Source organism: Trichosurus vulpecula, chromosome 5 (assembly GCF_011100635.1).
Source record: "Trichosurus vulpecula isolate mTriVul1 chromosome 5, mTriVul1.pri, whole genome shotgun sequence".
Taxonomy (NCBI): Eukaryota; Metazoa; Chordata; class Mammalia; order Diprotodontia; family Phalangeridae; genus Trichosurus; species Trichosurus vulpecula.
Window position 1 is genome coordinate 278474940 of NC_050577.1, and position 18499 is coordinate 278493438.

General features: G+C 35.8%; 1 protein-coding gene across 1 annotated transcript in view; it reads left to right on the forward strand.

The window, feature by feature from the left end:
• Window positions 1–11627, forward strand: part of RPAP3 (RNA polymerase II associated protein 3) — a 60452-nt gene extending 48825 nt beyond the window's left edge. The window contains exons 13-17 of the mRNA XM_036761024.1: window positions 3259–3491; window positions 4943–5150; window positions 6237–6334; window positions 6913–7013; window positions 10991–11627. Coding sequence (XP_036616919.1) covers window positions 3259–3491; window positions 4943–5150; window positions 6237–6334; window positions 6913–7013; window positions 10991–11076 — 726 coding nt within the window. The 3' untranslated portion in view covers window positions 11077–11627. The remainder of the gene's footprint in view (window positions 1–3258; window positions 3492–4942; window positions 5151–6236; window positions 6335–6912; window positions 7014–10990) is intronic.
• Window positions 11628–18499: the final 6872 nt, after the last annotated feature.

The window sequence follows — 18499 nt, forward strand, 5'->3', positions numbered from 1 at the left end:
CTGAGTCTTATTGAAATTATAAAAATGATATAAAATGGTATAAAATGTTCCATACTGATAATAAATTAATGCAAAGTATTTAATAAAAGTGCTGCTAAAATGAGATGTTTTCCTTTTTATTACCTTGGAGAAGCAGCTTAATTAATAACATTGTACTTAGAATCAGAATAACTGGGTTCAAGTCTCAGTTCTTCTTCTGATTAACGCTGTGAATATAGCAAGGCAGCACTCAGCCCTACTGAGTCTCTATTTCCTTGTTTGCAAAATGGGTGCTGGTTCTCCCTGACACACAGGATTGCTCTGAGGAAGGTATTTTGTAAACTCTAAATCTTACATAGGTTATATTTGTTTAGCATTTCATAATTTACAGAGCATTTACACTTTTGTATCTTATTCAGAATAGTCCTTAAAACAATGCCATAAAGTCTTCACATCTTTTCTCTTCTCTGTACCCCTAGATCCTGTGTTTATTGATGATTGTGTTGTCTCCCCGTGGTAGAATATAAGCTTCTTGAGGGCAAGGACTTCCTTATTTTTGTATCTGTGTCCACGGAGCCCAGCACAGTGCCCAGAACATAATGACTTACTAATAAATAAGTAATTGATACTCAGGGCAATTGGTATTTTTCCTATTTTCATATAATAAAATTTAGGGACAGTTATTTGCCAGAATTTCTAGAAGTCCATAGAAAAGCCAAGCCTAGAAGTGCCTTTCTACTGCTTTTTCACTGATACCACATTTCAACTGGATCTGTCAATTTATTTTTACTTTGCTCTGTAACTTAGAGATTTAGAAATTGGGTTGTCCCCTCATAAATTATATATTGTTTATATAAACTAAGGATGAGTAAACCCTTTTCTGGAAAATGGATTCATATTTATGAAATGAAACTGGGACTTTTGAGGTCTTTAGTGATAGTCTCCTGTAACAGAAAGATGTTACTCCGAAGAAGAGAGCCTCTTTCTCTGTGAGCTGTTGTATAGCAATCGTCACAACACATTGAATTAGACAAAAATCCAAGAAAATAGACCTCAGAGTTATGAGAATTGATGAAGAGAACTCTGTGTGGACACTTGTTAGTGGGGGAAATGAAAGATGGATTTAAAAGGTGTTTAAACTGTCTTACAGTAAGGGTAGATTTCACCAATCTGAGGTGAAGGACATAGGGAGTGGCACTGAATAACCTCAGTGGGGAGAGGGAGTACAGTTTGGCTGGAACGTGGAATATATAGAGAGGGAAATATGACACAACTGGGGTGGTCCATTGAAGTTTCTAAGGTTGTTCAGTGTTTGGATTTATACCTGAGGAATTAAAGGAGTAATTTTCTCCTTGTTTTCTCTCCAGATACCTCTGTTTCTAACCCCGTCCCTCAGGGGACTTGTCTTGTATAAGTTAGGAAGGAGGAAGATTCTGACTTGGCAGGAAGAGAGGTGTTCCATCCTCCAGTATCATCTCCCATCTGCACCCTTACTCCACTCTTGGGCATTTTCCTTTGTGTAGGGATTATCTGTGGGAGATAGAGTGCAGGCGTCTAGGGAGAGCAACATTTGTTTTCCAGAAGCAGAGTAAAGATGTTTGGAGGGGGAAGGAGTACCTAGATTCCTATCTAAGGTGAAGAAGGCTGGGAAATAGAGTGGGGCATTTGGGGCCCTAAGACCAAAGTTGGAGTGAAAGGTGATGGGGACGGGTAGACAACTGGGTTCTGTGAAAGACTGGTACCCAGGAGGTGGGGTGGAGTTAAGGTTTCTTAAGAACCTCTTCTGACTAGAAAGTCTGCTCTACAGTTCCTTCCCCACTCTCCTTGTTCCCTTATCACTCTTTCTTTGACACTCCCCCCCTCACTCTTCCTGTTTCTCTGTCTACCACCCCACCCCACCCAGTCTTATTTTTCGACCCAATGCTCCAGGAGTTTTCCTAAACATCATCTATCTCACCCTTTACTACCCCACTTGGTTCTTTCCCCTGGTTCTTCTATGCATTTTTTCCTCTTTTTCCTCTAACACACCCATTACATTGACATCTCCCTTTCCCCCCATTCCTTGCTCCCAAATACTCTGCTCTTTCACCACTTGTCTTCCTGTAAATCTTTGTCTCTTCTTTCCCTGTATATTTCTTAAGTTTATTTTCTCAGTCTTTCCTCTGGTTTCTTTTCACTCCTTCCAAATTTCTCTTCCCTCTCCCCATCTTTCCCTTTTTCCAAAGGATTATCTTGTTCCCAAAGGAAGCTGAGGGCGAAGGCAGAATAGTGAACTTCCTTTAGACGTTTCTACACTGTACTCTACCTGTACCATGCCCAAGGAAGCTATGACTATATGTCCAGGGCCTCAGGAATTATAAGTGGTCCCTAACCCCCCACTGCTACTCTAAGTGTCTTCTCCACCCATTCCTCAGCCTTTTAGGTACTCAGTGTCCTCAGTTGTCTTGTGAGGTAAGGGCTGAAGAGAGAAGTCAGCCACTCCCAGTTAACTTGAGGTGGGCCATGCTCTCTGCCACCTCTATTCCATCTGTACCCCAGCTTCCTGACTCTGGGGAGAAGCAGTGTAACACTGCTGAGATGATACTAATACTTGTGAACTACCTGTGTCTCAGCGAAAGCTGTCTTGAAATGAGGCCCCTTGGAGACCACCATTTATTAGTACACTTTTGGAAGTTCAGTGCCACAGGAGTTAAGGGCTGACCAAGGCCTGCAGTTTTTCTCTCCCTCTCACCCCACCAGATGAGAAGTTGTTACTACAATAGGAGCTTTGAGGACGACCGCAGTGATTGAGATTGTGGTTCTTTTTTTTTTTTTTTGAGGGGGAAGGCAGGGCAATTGGGGTTAAGTGACTTGCCCAAGATCACACAGCTAGTAAGTGTGTCAAGTGTCTGAGGACAGATTTGAACTCAGGTCCTCCTGACTCCAGGGCCAGTGCTCTACTCACTGTACCACCTAGCTGCCCCAAGATTGTGGTTCTTTGTAGTATTATGGAGGAGATTTAGCAGATAGCCCTGGACTTGGAACTCAGAAAGTCCCAAAGCATAGGATGAACTAGTAACTGAAATTGTTTTCGGATCTTTCAGAATGTTCTCCGTATGTTTGAGAATACCTCTCTGGTTCTAAAGGGAGCCACCAAACTTTGAGTAGCGGTCTGAAGAAAGTTGGCCAAAAGAACAGTGTCCCTACAATTTGTCCAGATATTTGTGGTGTTGGTGGTAATATTAAACCATTAGGATGCAAATATATATCAACGAACTGACTTTTCCCCATTCAATTTAGAAACCACTGAAGACAATTGTCATTGAAGAAATTGGTAACTTGGTGCAAAACGTTGATTTGCCAGCAACAAATTCCATTTCCATGTTAGAGACCAATTGTATTAATCCAACAAACGTTACGAAGGCTATTACAAATAAAAAGAATTCAAGCCAAGATGATCTTTTGCCCACAAGTGATACTCCAAAAGCAAAAGTATCAAAAATAGAAGAAATCACAGATCTTCCAGTCCTGCGGTGAGTACAAATGTACACATTTGGTAGTGTTCTGTGGGGACCTGATTGCTATGAAAAGACTTGGTACTTTTAATTAGTCTGCGCTTTAGTACTTTACTAAGCAAAAGCAACTGCTCAGTTTTGGCTTAAGAGTAAAATCATATAGTAATTTAAATTTTCACCAGTGTTTTTTAAGTATAATATCTGAGATTTGGTTTAAGGAAACACAACGAAAGCATACAAAGACTTTTATCAATGCTTGCTTACTGCAAAAAAATAATTTTTACAGTCTTACCCTCTTCAACATTGTATATTGGTTCTGTGAAAAGACAGCATTAGGTGAAACATTGTAGTTGTCTTTTGGAGCTGTGGTTATTTATTATGTACATGAAAGTAAACATTATGATGACTGAAAATATACTGATGGTCAGAGAATTTAAGGCCATTGAATCCTGAGCACTAGTGCTGATCATCATCATCATCGTCAATCCAGTTTGCTTCTCTAGTGATTTACATTCTAGAGGACTAGAAGTTCTGCTGGAGTTTGGTTTTAGGTTATTAGTGATATTGCTGTGAGACATTATGGGTTAGGGCAACTGTGCAAGATGTCTGAATGAATAAGAAAATATCTTGACTGTGCAGTATAGACTTTAGTTCAGAAGTTATTCAGTTTTTTTAATCTGGAAGAAAATTTGGTGATTAAGTTTGATTAAATTTGATAACTAAAGAAACATCCACAAAGGCTGGTGAATAGCTCCAGTTATAGTGTTGAGAATGTTTTTGTATGTTTCACATTTGATTTTACAATTTTTTAAGCAGTAACATTTTCCCCTGGTAGTGGAAAGGTAGATGGTAATATTAATTTAATGGATGTATGTAGGCTAAGTTAAGCAAGTTTTTGTTTCAGCCTAAATTTCATAAACTTTTTAATAAAAATGATTGCTTCATCAGAAAACTAACATAACAAGAAGGTATTTACTAAAGGGAAACATTATTTATCTGTTTTTAATTTTATTCAGAGTTCTACTGATACAAAATTTAAAATGCTTTTGCCTTTAAGACTGGAACCCAGGGTTTTTTGCAATGTTTGATAGGTAAAAGGTAATCAATTACATCCATCCTCTTCTCTCCAATCTTTTTTTATTTGTAGGGACGAGAAAAATTGCAATGTGAGCAGTAAGTAGACCATGGAGAAAATACATTGTCTAATACAGTTTTTTTAAGATACTAATTTTCCCAGCCAAGAACTTTAGCTCAGGTAGCCAGGGGTCGAACTGAAGGAGACTTAGAGTCAACTCCTGCTTGTCACCTAGGACCAAGTGACCATGAGCAAGCCCTCTAACCTTCCTGAGCTTCAGTTTGCTCATCTATGAAATAAAAATATCTCTAGCACCTACCTCAAAGGATTGTTTGATTCAAATAACACTGTGTATGTTTATAAAGCACTACATAAGTTATTAAATATTTTTCAGACCTCATGCCAGTATAAAAGTGGATTCATCAACTGCACATCAGTCTACTGTGAATCAGTCTTTCAGTAAGAAAAATTCCACTGAAGTAAAAATACCTGCTCCAAGTTTTGCAACTGTTCTTCCACCAGTACCTGCAAACTCATTTCAGCTTGAATCTGATTTCAGAAAGCTGAAAAATTCTCCAGATATGTTATATCAGTATCTAAAGGTAAGTGATATGAATTAGTAATTCTATTTAAAACAAAGGTGAATGCCACATAATTGTCATAATCAATCTTGGCCCTGGAGAGCAGATGAGGAAATGCATTTATTTCCTTCCCTTGGAGAGGTGGTGGACTTTGGATGCAGAATGTTGCATACTTTGTCAAACATGATTGCTGTGTGGGTTGGTATTGCTTAGCCGTGTTTTATTTGGAAATTATGATGTTGTAAAAAACAAATGGTATCCATAATACTTTAAAATTTAAAAAAGAAAAGTCAAGTCTTTACCCATCACCTAATCTCACGTGGATTCATAATATAAAAATATAGGCAATTCACAAGCATTTAATAAGTGCTTAATATGTGCTAGGCACTGAGAGTACAAAAAAGGGGGGAACATGGGTAGGGCCTTACAACAATAGGGAAATTTGGAAGAGGGGAGATTTCAGGGAGAAAGAAGTGAGTTCTGTTTTGGACATGTCATTCTGATTAAACTGAAATATCTGGACAGTTTGTTTTCCTTTACACTGTATCCTGTGGTACAATTTATCATTTACAGTATATTAATGTAAGTTATATATATTGAAACTTTACCCTGTTTTTTCAGGTTGAGGTCTTCAAAATAGTGAAAAAATCCTTATTCTAGGAATTGTCTTCCACCTATTAGGCTTTCATTTGGCTGAAGAAAATTATCCACTTATTAAATTTTGCCCTTTCCATATTTAATAAACCTACATCTTTAACCAAAGGGCAAAACTAGAAAAGTCATTTTTGTATTCACAAGTCTCCTGTGCAAGGTATTCCTTTTTTGAACTGCTTTTCCAGGCCTAAGTAAGCTATGAAGATTATCTTATATTTTCTATAGACTATAATTTCTATTTGTATATTCCACTGTATCTTTGAATTCAGTATGGATCTCCAAGTCCATTTTAATACAGCATGGCGACTTGTATATATCAGTCATTCCTCATCTCAAAACTTGTTCTCTGTTTGTAAGTGGCTGATGAAAAATGAGATATGTGATTATGATTTTTATAAACCTACATACTTAAAGCTCAGTAACTCTTATAACTATTCTTATTTTTTTCCCAAGCAAATTGAGCCTTCCCTATATTCTAAGCTGTTTCAAAAATCCTTAGAGCCGGATGTATTCAACCAGATTTTGAAAATTGTGCATGATTTTTACATTGAGTAAGTTGAATTTCTTAATTATCTTAATATGTTACCAAACTTTACTTTTTTACTATGATGTAGGAAATTCATTGCTTTTCACTTATTATTTAATTTATTAAATGTAAAGAAATTATTTTTCATTACATTCAGTAATTTTATCATTGCAGAAACTTCAAAGAAATATTAAGTATTGAAATTGGAAAGCAAAATGGCAAAGAGGGAGGGGAAAATACATTTTCTTCCCTCTAGGGAAAGGGTGAAGAGAAGAGAACTGATAGAGTATAATAGATAAGTAGGCTAATTTATCTTTTCTAAGTACCCAAAGATGGACATATTATAATTCCTTTCAACTTACTTTACTGGATTTGATTCTTAGTCCCTAGAAAAATTAATGGTTAAATTTTTTCAGATGGAAAAAATCCTAAGTCTTAATTAGAACAGTATCATGAAAATTCTACTTTAAAGTAGAATGAATGAAAAATGAATAGCTGAAAGAAAAATCTAGTCCTTAAGGTTAATTACAAATCTTGAAAAAAGAAATTAAAAGGTTTAGTGGTTTTGATTTATCATTTGTTTTCCTCTTTTTATCATTTCAGCAAAGAAAAACCATCACTTATCCTTGAAATTTTACAAAGATTATCTGAACTAAAAAGATTTGATATGGCAGTAATGTTTATGTCTGAATCAGAAAAAAAGGGTGAGTACTGGGAAAAAAATTTTCCATTCTTGGTAATTCCTGCATGTCTTTTAAACATAAACCTTTTATTTAATACCTGTAACAATTTAGGTAAGTTCGTCTTTAAAATGAGGCACTTGGATTAAATGAACTTTGAGGTCCCTTCTAGCACTCAGTAGTTGTTTGGGTCAGTCTCCTCATTTTCATCTACTTGACATTTATTGTGATCCTTGATTTTTATAATGACACTGAAGTGTACTATCAAATTATTTTTGGTGGGGGAAGGTGAGGGAGGAGTATAGCAGCCACTCATGGCCCCAGTTACAATACTGATTGGCATGGAAGCTTTAGCCTGCTTCATTTTCCTGACCTGGACTACTTGGCTCCTCCTTAGGCAGCCTCGTGCTCCTGGGAGCTCACCATATTGGTGCCAGACTTAGTGCAGATACTGGATCAGCCTTAACCCTAGCCTTTCCAGGAGCAGGGACTACCACCATGGTTGACTACCATAGAATTTTCAATAATCAGAGAAGGACAATGTTCCTTATGCTTTATTTTTAAATAAGAAAACAGATTTGCATATTTCAAAAATATTTTCAGCAATGAAGTTTGGAACCAAAAAGTGTTTTTTGCCTGATTTTCAGTTAAGCACAAAATTAATTTAGTTATACTATCCCAAGAATCTTTTTCTGTGTTACTATTGTGCCTGCCAGGTACTGTCCTCATTGTGGACCAATTTCTTGCAAACTGATTTATCCCATGTTCCATTTAAAGCTACTTAGCCAAGTAAATATAATTATCTATTGAAGATTATCCAACTGCTTCCTTCTAAATGAGGAAGGGACAAGTGGGAGGGAATTAGGATTCTGCAAAGAATCACAGAATTCCAGAGTTGGAAGGCACCTTGATGGTTCTATAAGAGTACTTTGTACAACATTTTCAGCAAGTGGCCATGCAGCCTTTCTTGAAGACCCTACTACTTTCTAAGGCAGCTAATTCTACTTTTACATAACTCTTAATAGTAGGAAGTTTTTCTTGACAGAATGCTTAAATTTACCTCCTCGTAATTTCTGCCCATTGCTCCTATTTATGACCTACAGGGACCAACGAAACAAATATAATTTGATATCTTCCATATGATAACCCTTCAAGTAGTGAAAGATACGTCACCCATAAATAATGAGTATTCCGTTTTCCAGTCTAATCATCTCAGGTTCCTCTAACTGGTTCTCATTTGGCTCAAACTCAGTACTCTCTGTCATCCTGGTTGCTGTCCTCTGGATTGTCTTCTTATGAATGTCCTTCCTAAAATGTATTCAGAACTGAACATAGTGTTCCAGATATGGTGTAATCAGGGAACAGTTTAGCAGGACCACCACATTCCTAGACACTATGCATATTGTTAATGGAGCCTAATAGTACCCTTGGCTCATTGAGCCCATGAAAACTTTCAGATCTTTCTCTCAAAACTCCCTCCAGTCACCTTGTACTCAAATGTACGGCTTTTATCCTTTTATCCCTATTAAATTTTAGATCACTTGATTGAGTACAGGGTTCTAACCTGCCAAGACTTTTTGGGATTCTGTCTCTGTTATCCACTGTATTAAACTTCCCAGGTTTTGTGCTATCTGCAAATTTGATAAGCATTCCATCTATACACTTACCTAGATCACTGTTAAGAATGTGAAAAAAGCTTAAGACCAAGCAAGCACAAATTTCTGGGACAACCCCAAGTTTAAATGGAATGATTAGTGATTATTCTTTGGGTCCAGCCATTCAGCCAGCTTCAAACATATCCAAAATATCATCCATCTTTTTCGTAAAAATAGTAAGAGAGCCTTTATCAAGTGCTTTGCCAAAATCTTGCCAAAGCTGTATCTGCTGCATTCCCATTAGTAACCCTGGCAAAAAAAAAAAAAAAGGAAATAAGATTTGTCTGGCCTGGCCTGTTCTTTATGAAATTATGCTGGCTTCTTGTATTTATAGCTTCCTTTTCTAGATGTTCATTATCCATCTCTTTAAGTAATACATTCTAAAATTTTACCAGGAAGTAAAATCAGTCTTACTGTCCTATAGCTTGCAGAGTTTATTCTTTTCCCTTAAAAAACAAAAAATCAGGGAATGTGCCCTTTTCTAGTCCTTCAATACCTCTCTTGTTCTTCTCAATCTTTTAGATATCACTGACAGTGGCTTACATCACTTCGTTTGTAGTACCCAAGGATTTAGGTTTTCTGGGTCTAACTCATCAAAGCCTGCTAGGTTTTCTTTTGTTATTTCTTTATTTTTGGCATCAATACATTTTTGCCACTTTTGTTTTAACATTTATAGTCCAAAGGTCATTTTCCTTGGTAGAGAAAACAGAAGTAAAATAATAATTGAGCGTCTCTGACTTATTTTGTTGTTAGGAATCATCATTATCATCCCACCCACCCTGAACAACAGACGATTTTATTATGTCACTTTCATTTCTGACTGTGTCCCTTCCCTTCCTTTTCCTTAACCCAGCCTGCCGCTCCTAGTAAGAAAAAAAAAAAAGAAAAAATAGTAGTTGTGCAAAACTAAACACCACAACAACCAAATCTGAAAGAATATGCAATGGAAAGAAGAGTGAGTTATTTTTTTCTCTTTGGGTCAAACTTGGTCATTTTAGTTATATGATGTTTACTTTGAGTTTTATTGGTTCTTTTCAATTTACATTACTGTGTAGTTTTCCTAGTTGTGCTTACTTAACTCCACACTAGTTTGTAGAAGTCGTCCCATGCTCCTTTTGGTTCTTAATATTCATAATTTTTTAGCGCAGTATATTCCGTAATATGCTGGTATTACAATTTGTTTTGCCATTCCCCGGTCAACATGCATCTAATTTGTATCCAGTTCTTTGCTACCACAAAGGGAGCTGTTGGTCTGAATATTTTTAGGTATATCAAATCTTTCCATCTTTGAGCTCTTTGGAATATATACATAGCAATAAGATTTGAATCAACTGGTTAGTAACGTAATTCTAAATTCTCCAAGATCATTGGAACAGTTTATGGCGCTAACCACAGTGCACTGGCGTGTTTGATGTCCTCTAGGCAGCTGCTCTTCTTTTTCAGTTTTGCTGGTTGTGTGTTCAGACCTCCTAGTTTTTTTGATTTGCATTTCTTTTCATAGTGATTCGTAGCAGTATTTCCTATGGCTGTGAATATTTTGCAATTCAAATTTGTTTTCTTTGCAAGTAGGAACCCAAATTTGCCTTGTTTGTTGCCCAAACTCTGCATTGATTCCTAGTCATTTGAAGTCATGGATCTGCTACTTGCCTTCTTTCTTGAATTGTTTTCCTCTTTGAAATTCTGGTGTTACAACGGCTGTTCTTCTTACCTCGTAGGTGCTCTCTGGCATCTACCTGGCTTGGTGGATACATTCTAGCAGTTTTCTTCGTTCCTATTCCTTTTTAGTTTAAAACCCTTTCGACTAGATTGGCAATTTTAAGCAAATACATTTTACCAGCACTCGTTAGGTCCATTCCATTACTAGACAAGAGCCTGACATTTCTGTATTTTAAGCCATGGTCCAGAAATCAGAGATCCCTGCTTAGATGCTAACATCTTACCTTGTTCTTCATCCCAAATATTTCTTTTCTGCATGATGGAAAAACCAACTGTGCTGCTATGACCTTCAGTTTCTCACCTAAGACTTCATAATCTTTGGCAGGGCTTCCTAAGTAACTTCTGGTGGTGTCATTTGTACTTGTGAATTGCCAGGATTAGGTAGAAGTCACCTCTTTTCACAAGTCTTGGGTTAGGAGATTCTCTGTTATGCCTTAGATATATTCTCTGAGAAGACAAACAAAAATTCCTCTTATTATTTCTGGAAAGGCCTAGATGAAAATTGCACAGAATGAGTAAGGCATTGTGGGGTTGTGATAGGCGTTTTTGGAAGAATACCAATCAAGAATGCATCAAATTTTTAAAGGAATTAAGGTAAAAGTTTAATTTAAAATTTTTCTTTTCCTCTAGTTACATGTGCATTATTTAGTCACCTGGAAAATGCGGGATTGAAGGATAATTCTCTTGAAGAACTCAAGAAAAGATACAGTAGTTGATAATTTTTATGAAATTATTGTCCTTTTGTTTTCATAAGTAAGATTTTGTTTTTCTACTGAAGACAAAGTATTACATAGGTCTACTTCTGAAGGTTATGAAGTTATATAAAAAAGAATATTCTTTAGATTCGGTTGAATAGGATAGTGACTTGTACTAGTGTGATGTGCTTAAAAGTGCACTATTTGTAAATCTTTGTGAAAATAAAATGTAAATAACTTGAAGCAAACCAGTGTTTTGTTATAGAAATAACTTGAAATGTTAAATTTAAATAAATTGTCCACCTCCTCCAAGCACAGCATTTCTCATTTACTTTCTTATATTTTCTCCATTAAGATTTTCATGCTAGCTTAAAATAGTTCTATACCAAAATGTGAATTTTTTGCAACATGATAAAGGAATAAACTGAATTGTCATTTGTCAACCGTCTCTGGTAGCATATGATTCAGACCCATCAAGAGTCACCGAGTTGCCTTATAGTACTCATTGTATAAATATATATTAAAAGACCTTAAAGGGGGATTAGATAGGAAATAAAATGATTTTCATTGTATTTTTTCCTCCTGTTTTTCTTATTAAGCCTATTAATGAATGGCATATAACCAAGAAAAACGATCAATAAATATCTTTTCTTTTAGACCATCAGCCATTTAGGACAGGGCATTCTCTGCTGTGCATTGGGCCCTCAGTAAAGATTAAAAAAAGACTACTGTGGAATTCCCAAGAATGTTGAAAAAATCAAAGCCAATATTTAGCTCATTAGTTTATATCTTTGAAGAGTACTCAAGCTTTAATTTGGTTCAGTTCAGATCTACAAACAGCTCTAAGTCCTTGGAATGGGAGAGTTTGAGGAGCAAATGTAGTAAATTGGAAGATCTGTAATAGGACAGACTTATAACCAGCCCTTGGCACAAGGCCTGGGATATATATCAAAAAGAATGTGTAGAGCTGAGTCTTAGGAGACCTAGGACAATGTTTGCTTATAATGATATTTGTCTTTGTTATAAAAGTTCTTTAAATGCTTTACATAAATTATTTCATTTAAATATTGCTAATTAATGAAGAAGCTTGCTACCTACCTCCTGAGAGACAGAGATTATGGACTAAAGACATATATTTTTGGATACCACTAGGGTGAGAATTTGTTTTGCTTGCCTGATAATTTGTTATAAAGAGTTTTGTTGTTATGTTGTTTCTGCCTTGAGGTAGAGGTGGAAAGGAGAGAAAATAAAAGCTTGTTAATTGAAAAAAAATTTTAACTTTTAAAGAACATAAAGTATGAATGAACCGATTGAATGTGAAGATGAGGAAGAAGATTGACTTGAAGATGACTTCCAAAACTAGAATAGTGGGCAGTACCATTAAAGGTGTGGGGAGCCAGCTATATCCTGTTTAGGCCCCTTAGATCTCTGCAAGGCAGGGTCAATTGAAAATGGGCCTGTGCATGGCAAGGCCAGTTTTAGGATAAGAAGACTTGGCAAAGAAGACCCGCCTTTGTAGCTGATTACCCACGTGGGAGATGACAGAAATATTTCAATCTGGTTATCTATATGTGAGAGAACATAAATGTTTCAATTTGGTTAGCCTTGAGTAAAAATAGTGTCTCATTCCCAGGAACAAGGAGATAAAAAACTTAACCAATGCTTTATTGTATTCTTCTTTGAAGTCTGGATAACTCAGCAATTAACCTGTATAAAATACTGTCAGTAACTTCATTAAAATCAGTCTATAACTTGGCTATATGACTCACCTAGCCCCATGTCTTTGTATTCTTGTGTTTATTACTTCATCGTATATTCATGCCACTGCTGGTACAGTTGGCACTTGGAACAGGGACCTGAAGTCCGGATGGAGTAATGTCTTACCAATACAGGCTCCGGAGCCGATTCACAAGGGGTAAGAGGATTAATTATCACTAGGCTTACTGGGGGATTGTAGAAATTTTACAGATACAGAGAATTAGAGAAGTAGATTTAGAAAATTTAACTATGGGGCAGATACAGTTTAAGGATAGGGATCCGTATCTGCAAGTATTAAGAAAAATTGTAACAGAAAGAGGTTGTTGTATAACAGAATAGCAAAAACAAAAAGGTACAATTGATTTAGAAAGATGGGAGATTATTGAAAAACAAATGAGTAAAAGATTAAGGGAAGATGGACGAGAACACTACCCAATGTCAGCCTTTTCCATATGGAACATTTTAAAAATATATCTTACTGCAGAAAGAAAAGTTCCTATGGTACAAAGAACAATTAAGCATGATATTGGGGTTGTGGAGAGATCTTGTAAGCCTCAGCCCAGGGATGGATGACAATAACTCACTAGGGGATAGACTAGCTAATTGGGAGTTACCAAAGTAGAAAGGGAAAAGAAAAATGCCAGATTTCTAGAAATCCTTTAGAAATCCTTTTTGTGTGTCCTGTCATTTTCTGTCTGTATCTGTTTTGTGTTATGTGTCTCTGTGTGAAAAGAATATGTTATCTGACTTTGCTGGTAAAGTTGTTGAAATAAGAAAATGCTCTTTCTTTCTCCCTTCCTTCCAATTCTGGCCAAATTTGGAATGTGAAGAGAGATAAGAAAGAAAATGAGGACCTTTTCCCCTTAGAGTTAAGTAGAATGTGTTACTCCTAAATTTGATGTTTAAGATAAAGTCAGAATTTATTATACTATCTGGCATTAAGACAAATTTGGAAAATGCATAGATCTGAAAAAGAGACACTGAGTTTCCCAGCGTGGGGGAAAAGGGACAAGGCGCCACTGGATCTTTTCCAGAGTCCACTCACCTTGGCTGGAGGATTCAAGGTTCTCACTTTCAAAAAAGTTTTTAAGGAGTGAACACAGAAGTAAAATTTACTCAGGTTAAAATTAGAACCATTAAGATCTTTTCAGGGCTGCAAAAAATGTTAGAGCAGCTAAAAATTCTTTAGCAGATTCTGTTAACCATAGATAATCTGGTGAAGCATATGAAACCTTTTTCAAAATAATAATACACTTATGAATGTGAAGAAAATTCAGTTTAAATGACAAAAGAAATATTTTTTCTATATCCCCCGCCAATCTATCTGTAGACTCCTTGGGGGGTTAAGAATTCCAGCTTAATATCAGAAGTATATACAAAGTTATTTTAATTCATGTGTGGTTAATAAGAATCACCATGAGACTAGTATAAATAAAAAACTGGGAAAAGGATTTAAAAAAAAATCTAGAATGTGCTTTCCCAAGTTTTAGAATTAAGAACTTTAGTAATGATCCTATAAACAGAATTGTAAAATACTTAATAACATGAAAGTATTAAATAAATAGAATTAATAAGTATTTTTTATATACAACTACAGAGATCTTTATGCGCAATTTAGTGACCCTCATTCCTACTTGAGTTTGAAAAAAGTGGCTTGAAGCCTCCAAAATGGAGAAATAAAAGCAGAGAATGAGAGCCAATTTGAACATCTTACCCAAAAGACTGTTACTATATTCCTGAGAAACAAAAATATATATAAGTGTGTGTATATATATATTTCTAGCTTGCTTTGATTTTCCTATGTTTGCTACTTGGAAAGTTTAAAAAGTGATTCAGCTGTGAATATACAATAGAGATTTGGCTCTTTTTCAAAATAATTGCCCTGTTTACTAGCTGCTTTTTCTTATTTAGGCCCTTTATTTTGATGTTTTTTCACCTCAAGTCTCAATGGAAATTAAATTATAATAACATTGAAACTACAAAAATTAAAATACATGTCGCAACAAAAGCTTTACTCCCTGTTCTGTACTTTGCTACTTTGTTGCCCTCTCATACCCCACTGACAACAGCCCTGGACCCCTGGAGGCCCTGACGCCCACATTTCTAGGCAAGCAGAGGAACCTCTCCTCTCAAGCCCCCAGGTCCTTGTTCCCACACCACTGGAACCTGGAATTTTTGCTTCAAGTTTCCCAAAGCCCAGCAACCCCTATTAGGAAGCAAAGTTCCTCAAGGACCCTCCTTAATGGCTCCTCAGACCTTTAATTCAGGTGCTGGACTCTACAGCTTCCCAGCACTCCCCGGTACTTAGTCCCCCTCCCCTTTCCCAAATCCCTGGCTCAACCACCCCCAGTCCACAGCCAAGCTCTGCAACTGTGGGGAGAGAAGAAAAGCCTCTATACTTGGTGAATATGTGTGTGGGATGAAAGACCCTCACCAATTAAAAGTTAATAAGGAGCCATCTCAGGGTGGGAACAGAAATAAATTTTATTCAATTCTCGAGAATTGGGCATGCCCTGCTAGAACGAATCCAGCAACTGAGGCACTTTACAAGGAGCAAAGCACCCATAATTATACCTAACACAAGAGAATTCCCACCCCACCTCTGACCCTTCTCACCATTGGCTGGGAGGTGGGCTTACAATCTGAGCACAAAAGCTAAACAAAGAACCGGGAAATTGAGGCACAGAAACTCCAATTCCATTCCCTTAGTTAATAATTACAACTGAGGTGACATCTATAAATCCAAAGAAGGAGAATAGGATAAGGAGAGGGGGAGGCCCTCTCCATTCTCTTACAGTACTTTTACAGTAAAGGAAAGCAGGTCACAACGACCCTATTCTTACTGAGCAAATCTTTAAACCGGAACCAGAAGAAAGAACAAAAAGTTTCAGGGTAAACTTTCCCAGAGGCTGAGCCATCAGACTCTCATGGCCTCAGAATATTTTTTTCACTTTCCTATTTCTTGATTTTTAAACATTTCTTAGTATAGATATAGATGTATATTTATACATATTTTCCCTGTGAAGTCTTCACATTTTATTTACCTCACACATATGTAATGATTTGGGAATGCATTAATGTCATCTGAAATTTTTCTGTTTGTATTATTATCATACTTCTAAACTGTAGTAAAATTCTCCTATATTGTAAAACTTGAGTGAATGTTGTGAGCTAAAAATAGTGTTAGACAAAGAAATTTTTAATATGAATTTTGTTGAAACTAAAAAATGAAAACAATTGTGTAAAACTGGCTAAGTTACTTTCTCAGCCTTGCTAACCCTGTCTTGTGTTTTATAATTGCCATTTGGTAAACAAGGTATTCCTACCCTTACCTGTAGTTAATCGAAGGTCACAGCTAAAACAGTATGGCCAGCACTTATGAAACTTGTAAGATTGTTAACTAGGTTTTTTGGGATTACTGTTTTAATGTTAAAAACCAATAAAGTTCTAGAGAGATAGAAGGAATTATGTCCTCCCACCTTTCAGGCTAGATTCGTGGGTAGGTTCCATTAAATCTAATATGCATTTTAGCTATGGTAAAGATATTGGTTATTGTGAATTATTATTATTACTGTTCAATTAATTGTCAGACTTCTCTGCCTGGAGGGGAAACTGTATTGTTAGCAATGATTCAAATTCTTTAGGCTTCCTTTTTGCCTGGGCCAAAAGAAGTAGTTAGAATATTAGCCCAGCACATTTTAAACCGACCTGCTTATGATAGGTGATTCCAAAGTGTTTATAAAACTTTCCCAAGAAAAATGTGAATGGAACTTAGAAATGTATATTTGAATAATAAAAAGTTGCATATTGTTATTTGGCATTGAGAAATTTGTTAACTATATATAGCCCCAAGAAAATTCTATTTACTTTAAGTTTACTGTTCAATAAGGGGATGGTGGTGGAATTCATCCCCAGGGATATTATAAAGATCGCATGATTATAAAGATGCTTAGCACAATGCTTGTCATAAAATAAATGCTATTTGAATATAGATTGTTTTAAGTTGAATATAATTGCTTCATATACATTAATTTTATGTGATTTTTCTTCAATGTGAGATGAATGATTCTCTGTATCAGGCAATTTGGGATCACATCTGACTGAGGTAAAGCCACCGGCATGGTAATTAATTGGTTTTGGTTTTGAAGTTTAAATAGATGATAATTGTTTATGATATTGTTATATTTCTAAAATTTTCCTTATTGCATAATTTGGTAAGCAACTGTATCATCTGTGTTGTTAGAAAAGCAATTTCTTTTATAATCTAAATGTTGTTAGGCTAAGAATTGTACTGATTAGAAAACTTTTAAGTCATTCTAATTGACCATGTCTTATAATATTTTGTAGTGTTGTAATTTAAGAAATCATAAATTACCGAATTTTGTCTTTAATTGTTTTGCTATCATTTAGGAAATTTGTGAGATTGTTAATTAAACTTAAGTCTAGTATTTACAAAACTAGTTTTGTTTTTTTTTCCTCTTCAATTATGTGGAAAAGGTTTGGTGATCAAATTTAAGAATTGTTTAATACTTAGGAATTAATAATAATATCAGGATAAACTGCATGCTGTTTCTGAGAAAGGGAAATAAGTTTATGAAGAAAAATTTTGTAAAATCCTTTCCATGATTTTTAGAACGCCTAGACCTTGAATAAGTGTGCTCAGAGGGAAGGCAAAAGGTAGCAGACAGGCCCAAGGTTTTTCTATTAACCCCTTTCTGAGATCCATGTTACTTCTCCTTATTTTGTAAAATTGCCAAGACCCCTGTAAACCATGTCTATGGGCTAGTTCATCAGCCCTGGAAAACAACTTGTTTGATTTATGTAAATTCAAAACAGTGAACTTGGCTTGCTGAGAAATTGCAAGTTTATATACAATGGATAAAAAGGATTCTAAAAGTAGTAGTATTTTTCCTGTGATCAATTTCTTGCTGCTAACAATGTGAGATTCTGTTACAACAACTTTTTGACTAAGAAACTTCGTGATATCTAAGAATTTTGTAATAACTAGAAACTTTGTTAAAATACTTTGGAATTAGTGTTACTTAAGGACTTTTTCAGCAACTTCGTAAAGTTTTATGAACAAGGGTAGAAATGCACGCCAGCCACTTAGGGCTCGCTTTGTAAATGTTCCTTAAGCAATGTGAGAATGTTATTTTGTTATTTGATTGATATCATGATTGTCTAAAGTTTTGTTACAACTAAAGATGCTAAAAAAAAAAAGAGGGGGGGGGGTTTGTGGTTTACTTTGTAAATGCCATCAAAGAAACATGGCATGACTAAAAGGTTAAGATTCTATATGCATTGCGTTAAAAATTGACTATGAATGTATTGAAGCCTGTTATTAATTCCTTAAGTGATATCTCATCCTCCTGGTGAGGAATTTAATAATGGATGTATAGACATTGGCTTCTGATGTAAATTTCTTAAATATGACAATTGGCCATGGTTCAAATTTTGAGTTTGTAAAAATGATCAGGATTATAAGGATTAGAAATGGTAATTTAAAATTGTGCCAAGGAGCAGAGCCAGGAGAACATTATACACAACCACAGATACATGGATTCTGTTAGGACTAACCTGGACCGACTTTGCTCGTCTCAGCAACACAAGGTACCAAGACAACTCCAAAGGACTCACGATGGAGAATGCTATCTATGTCCAGAGAAAGAACTATGAAGTATGAACG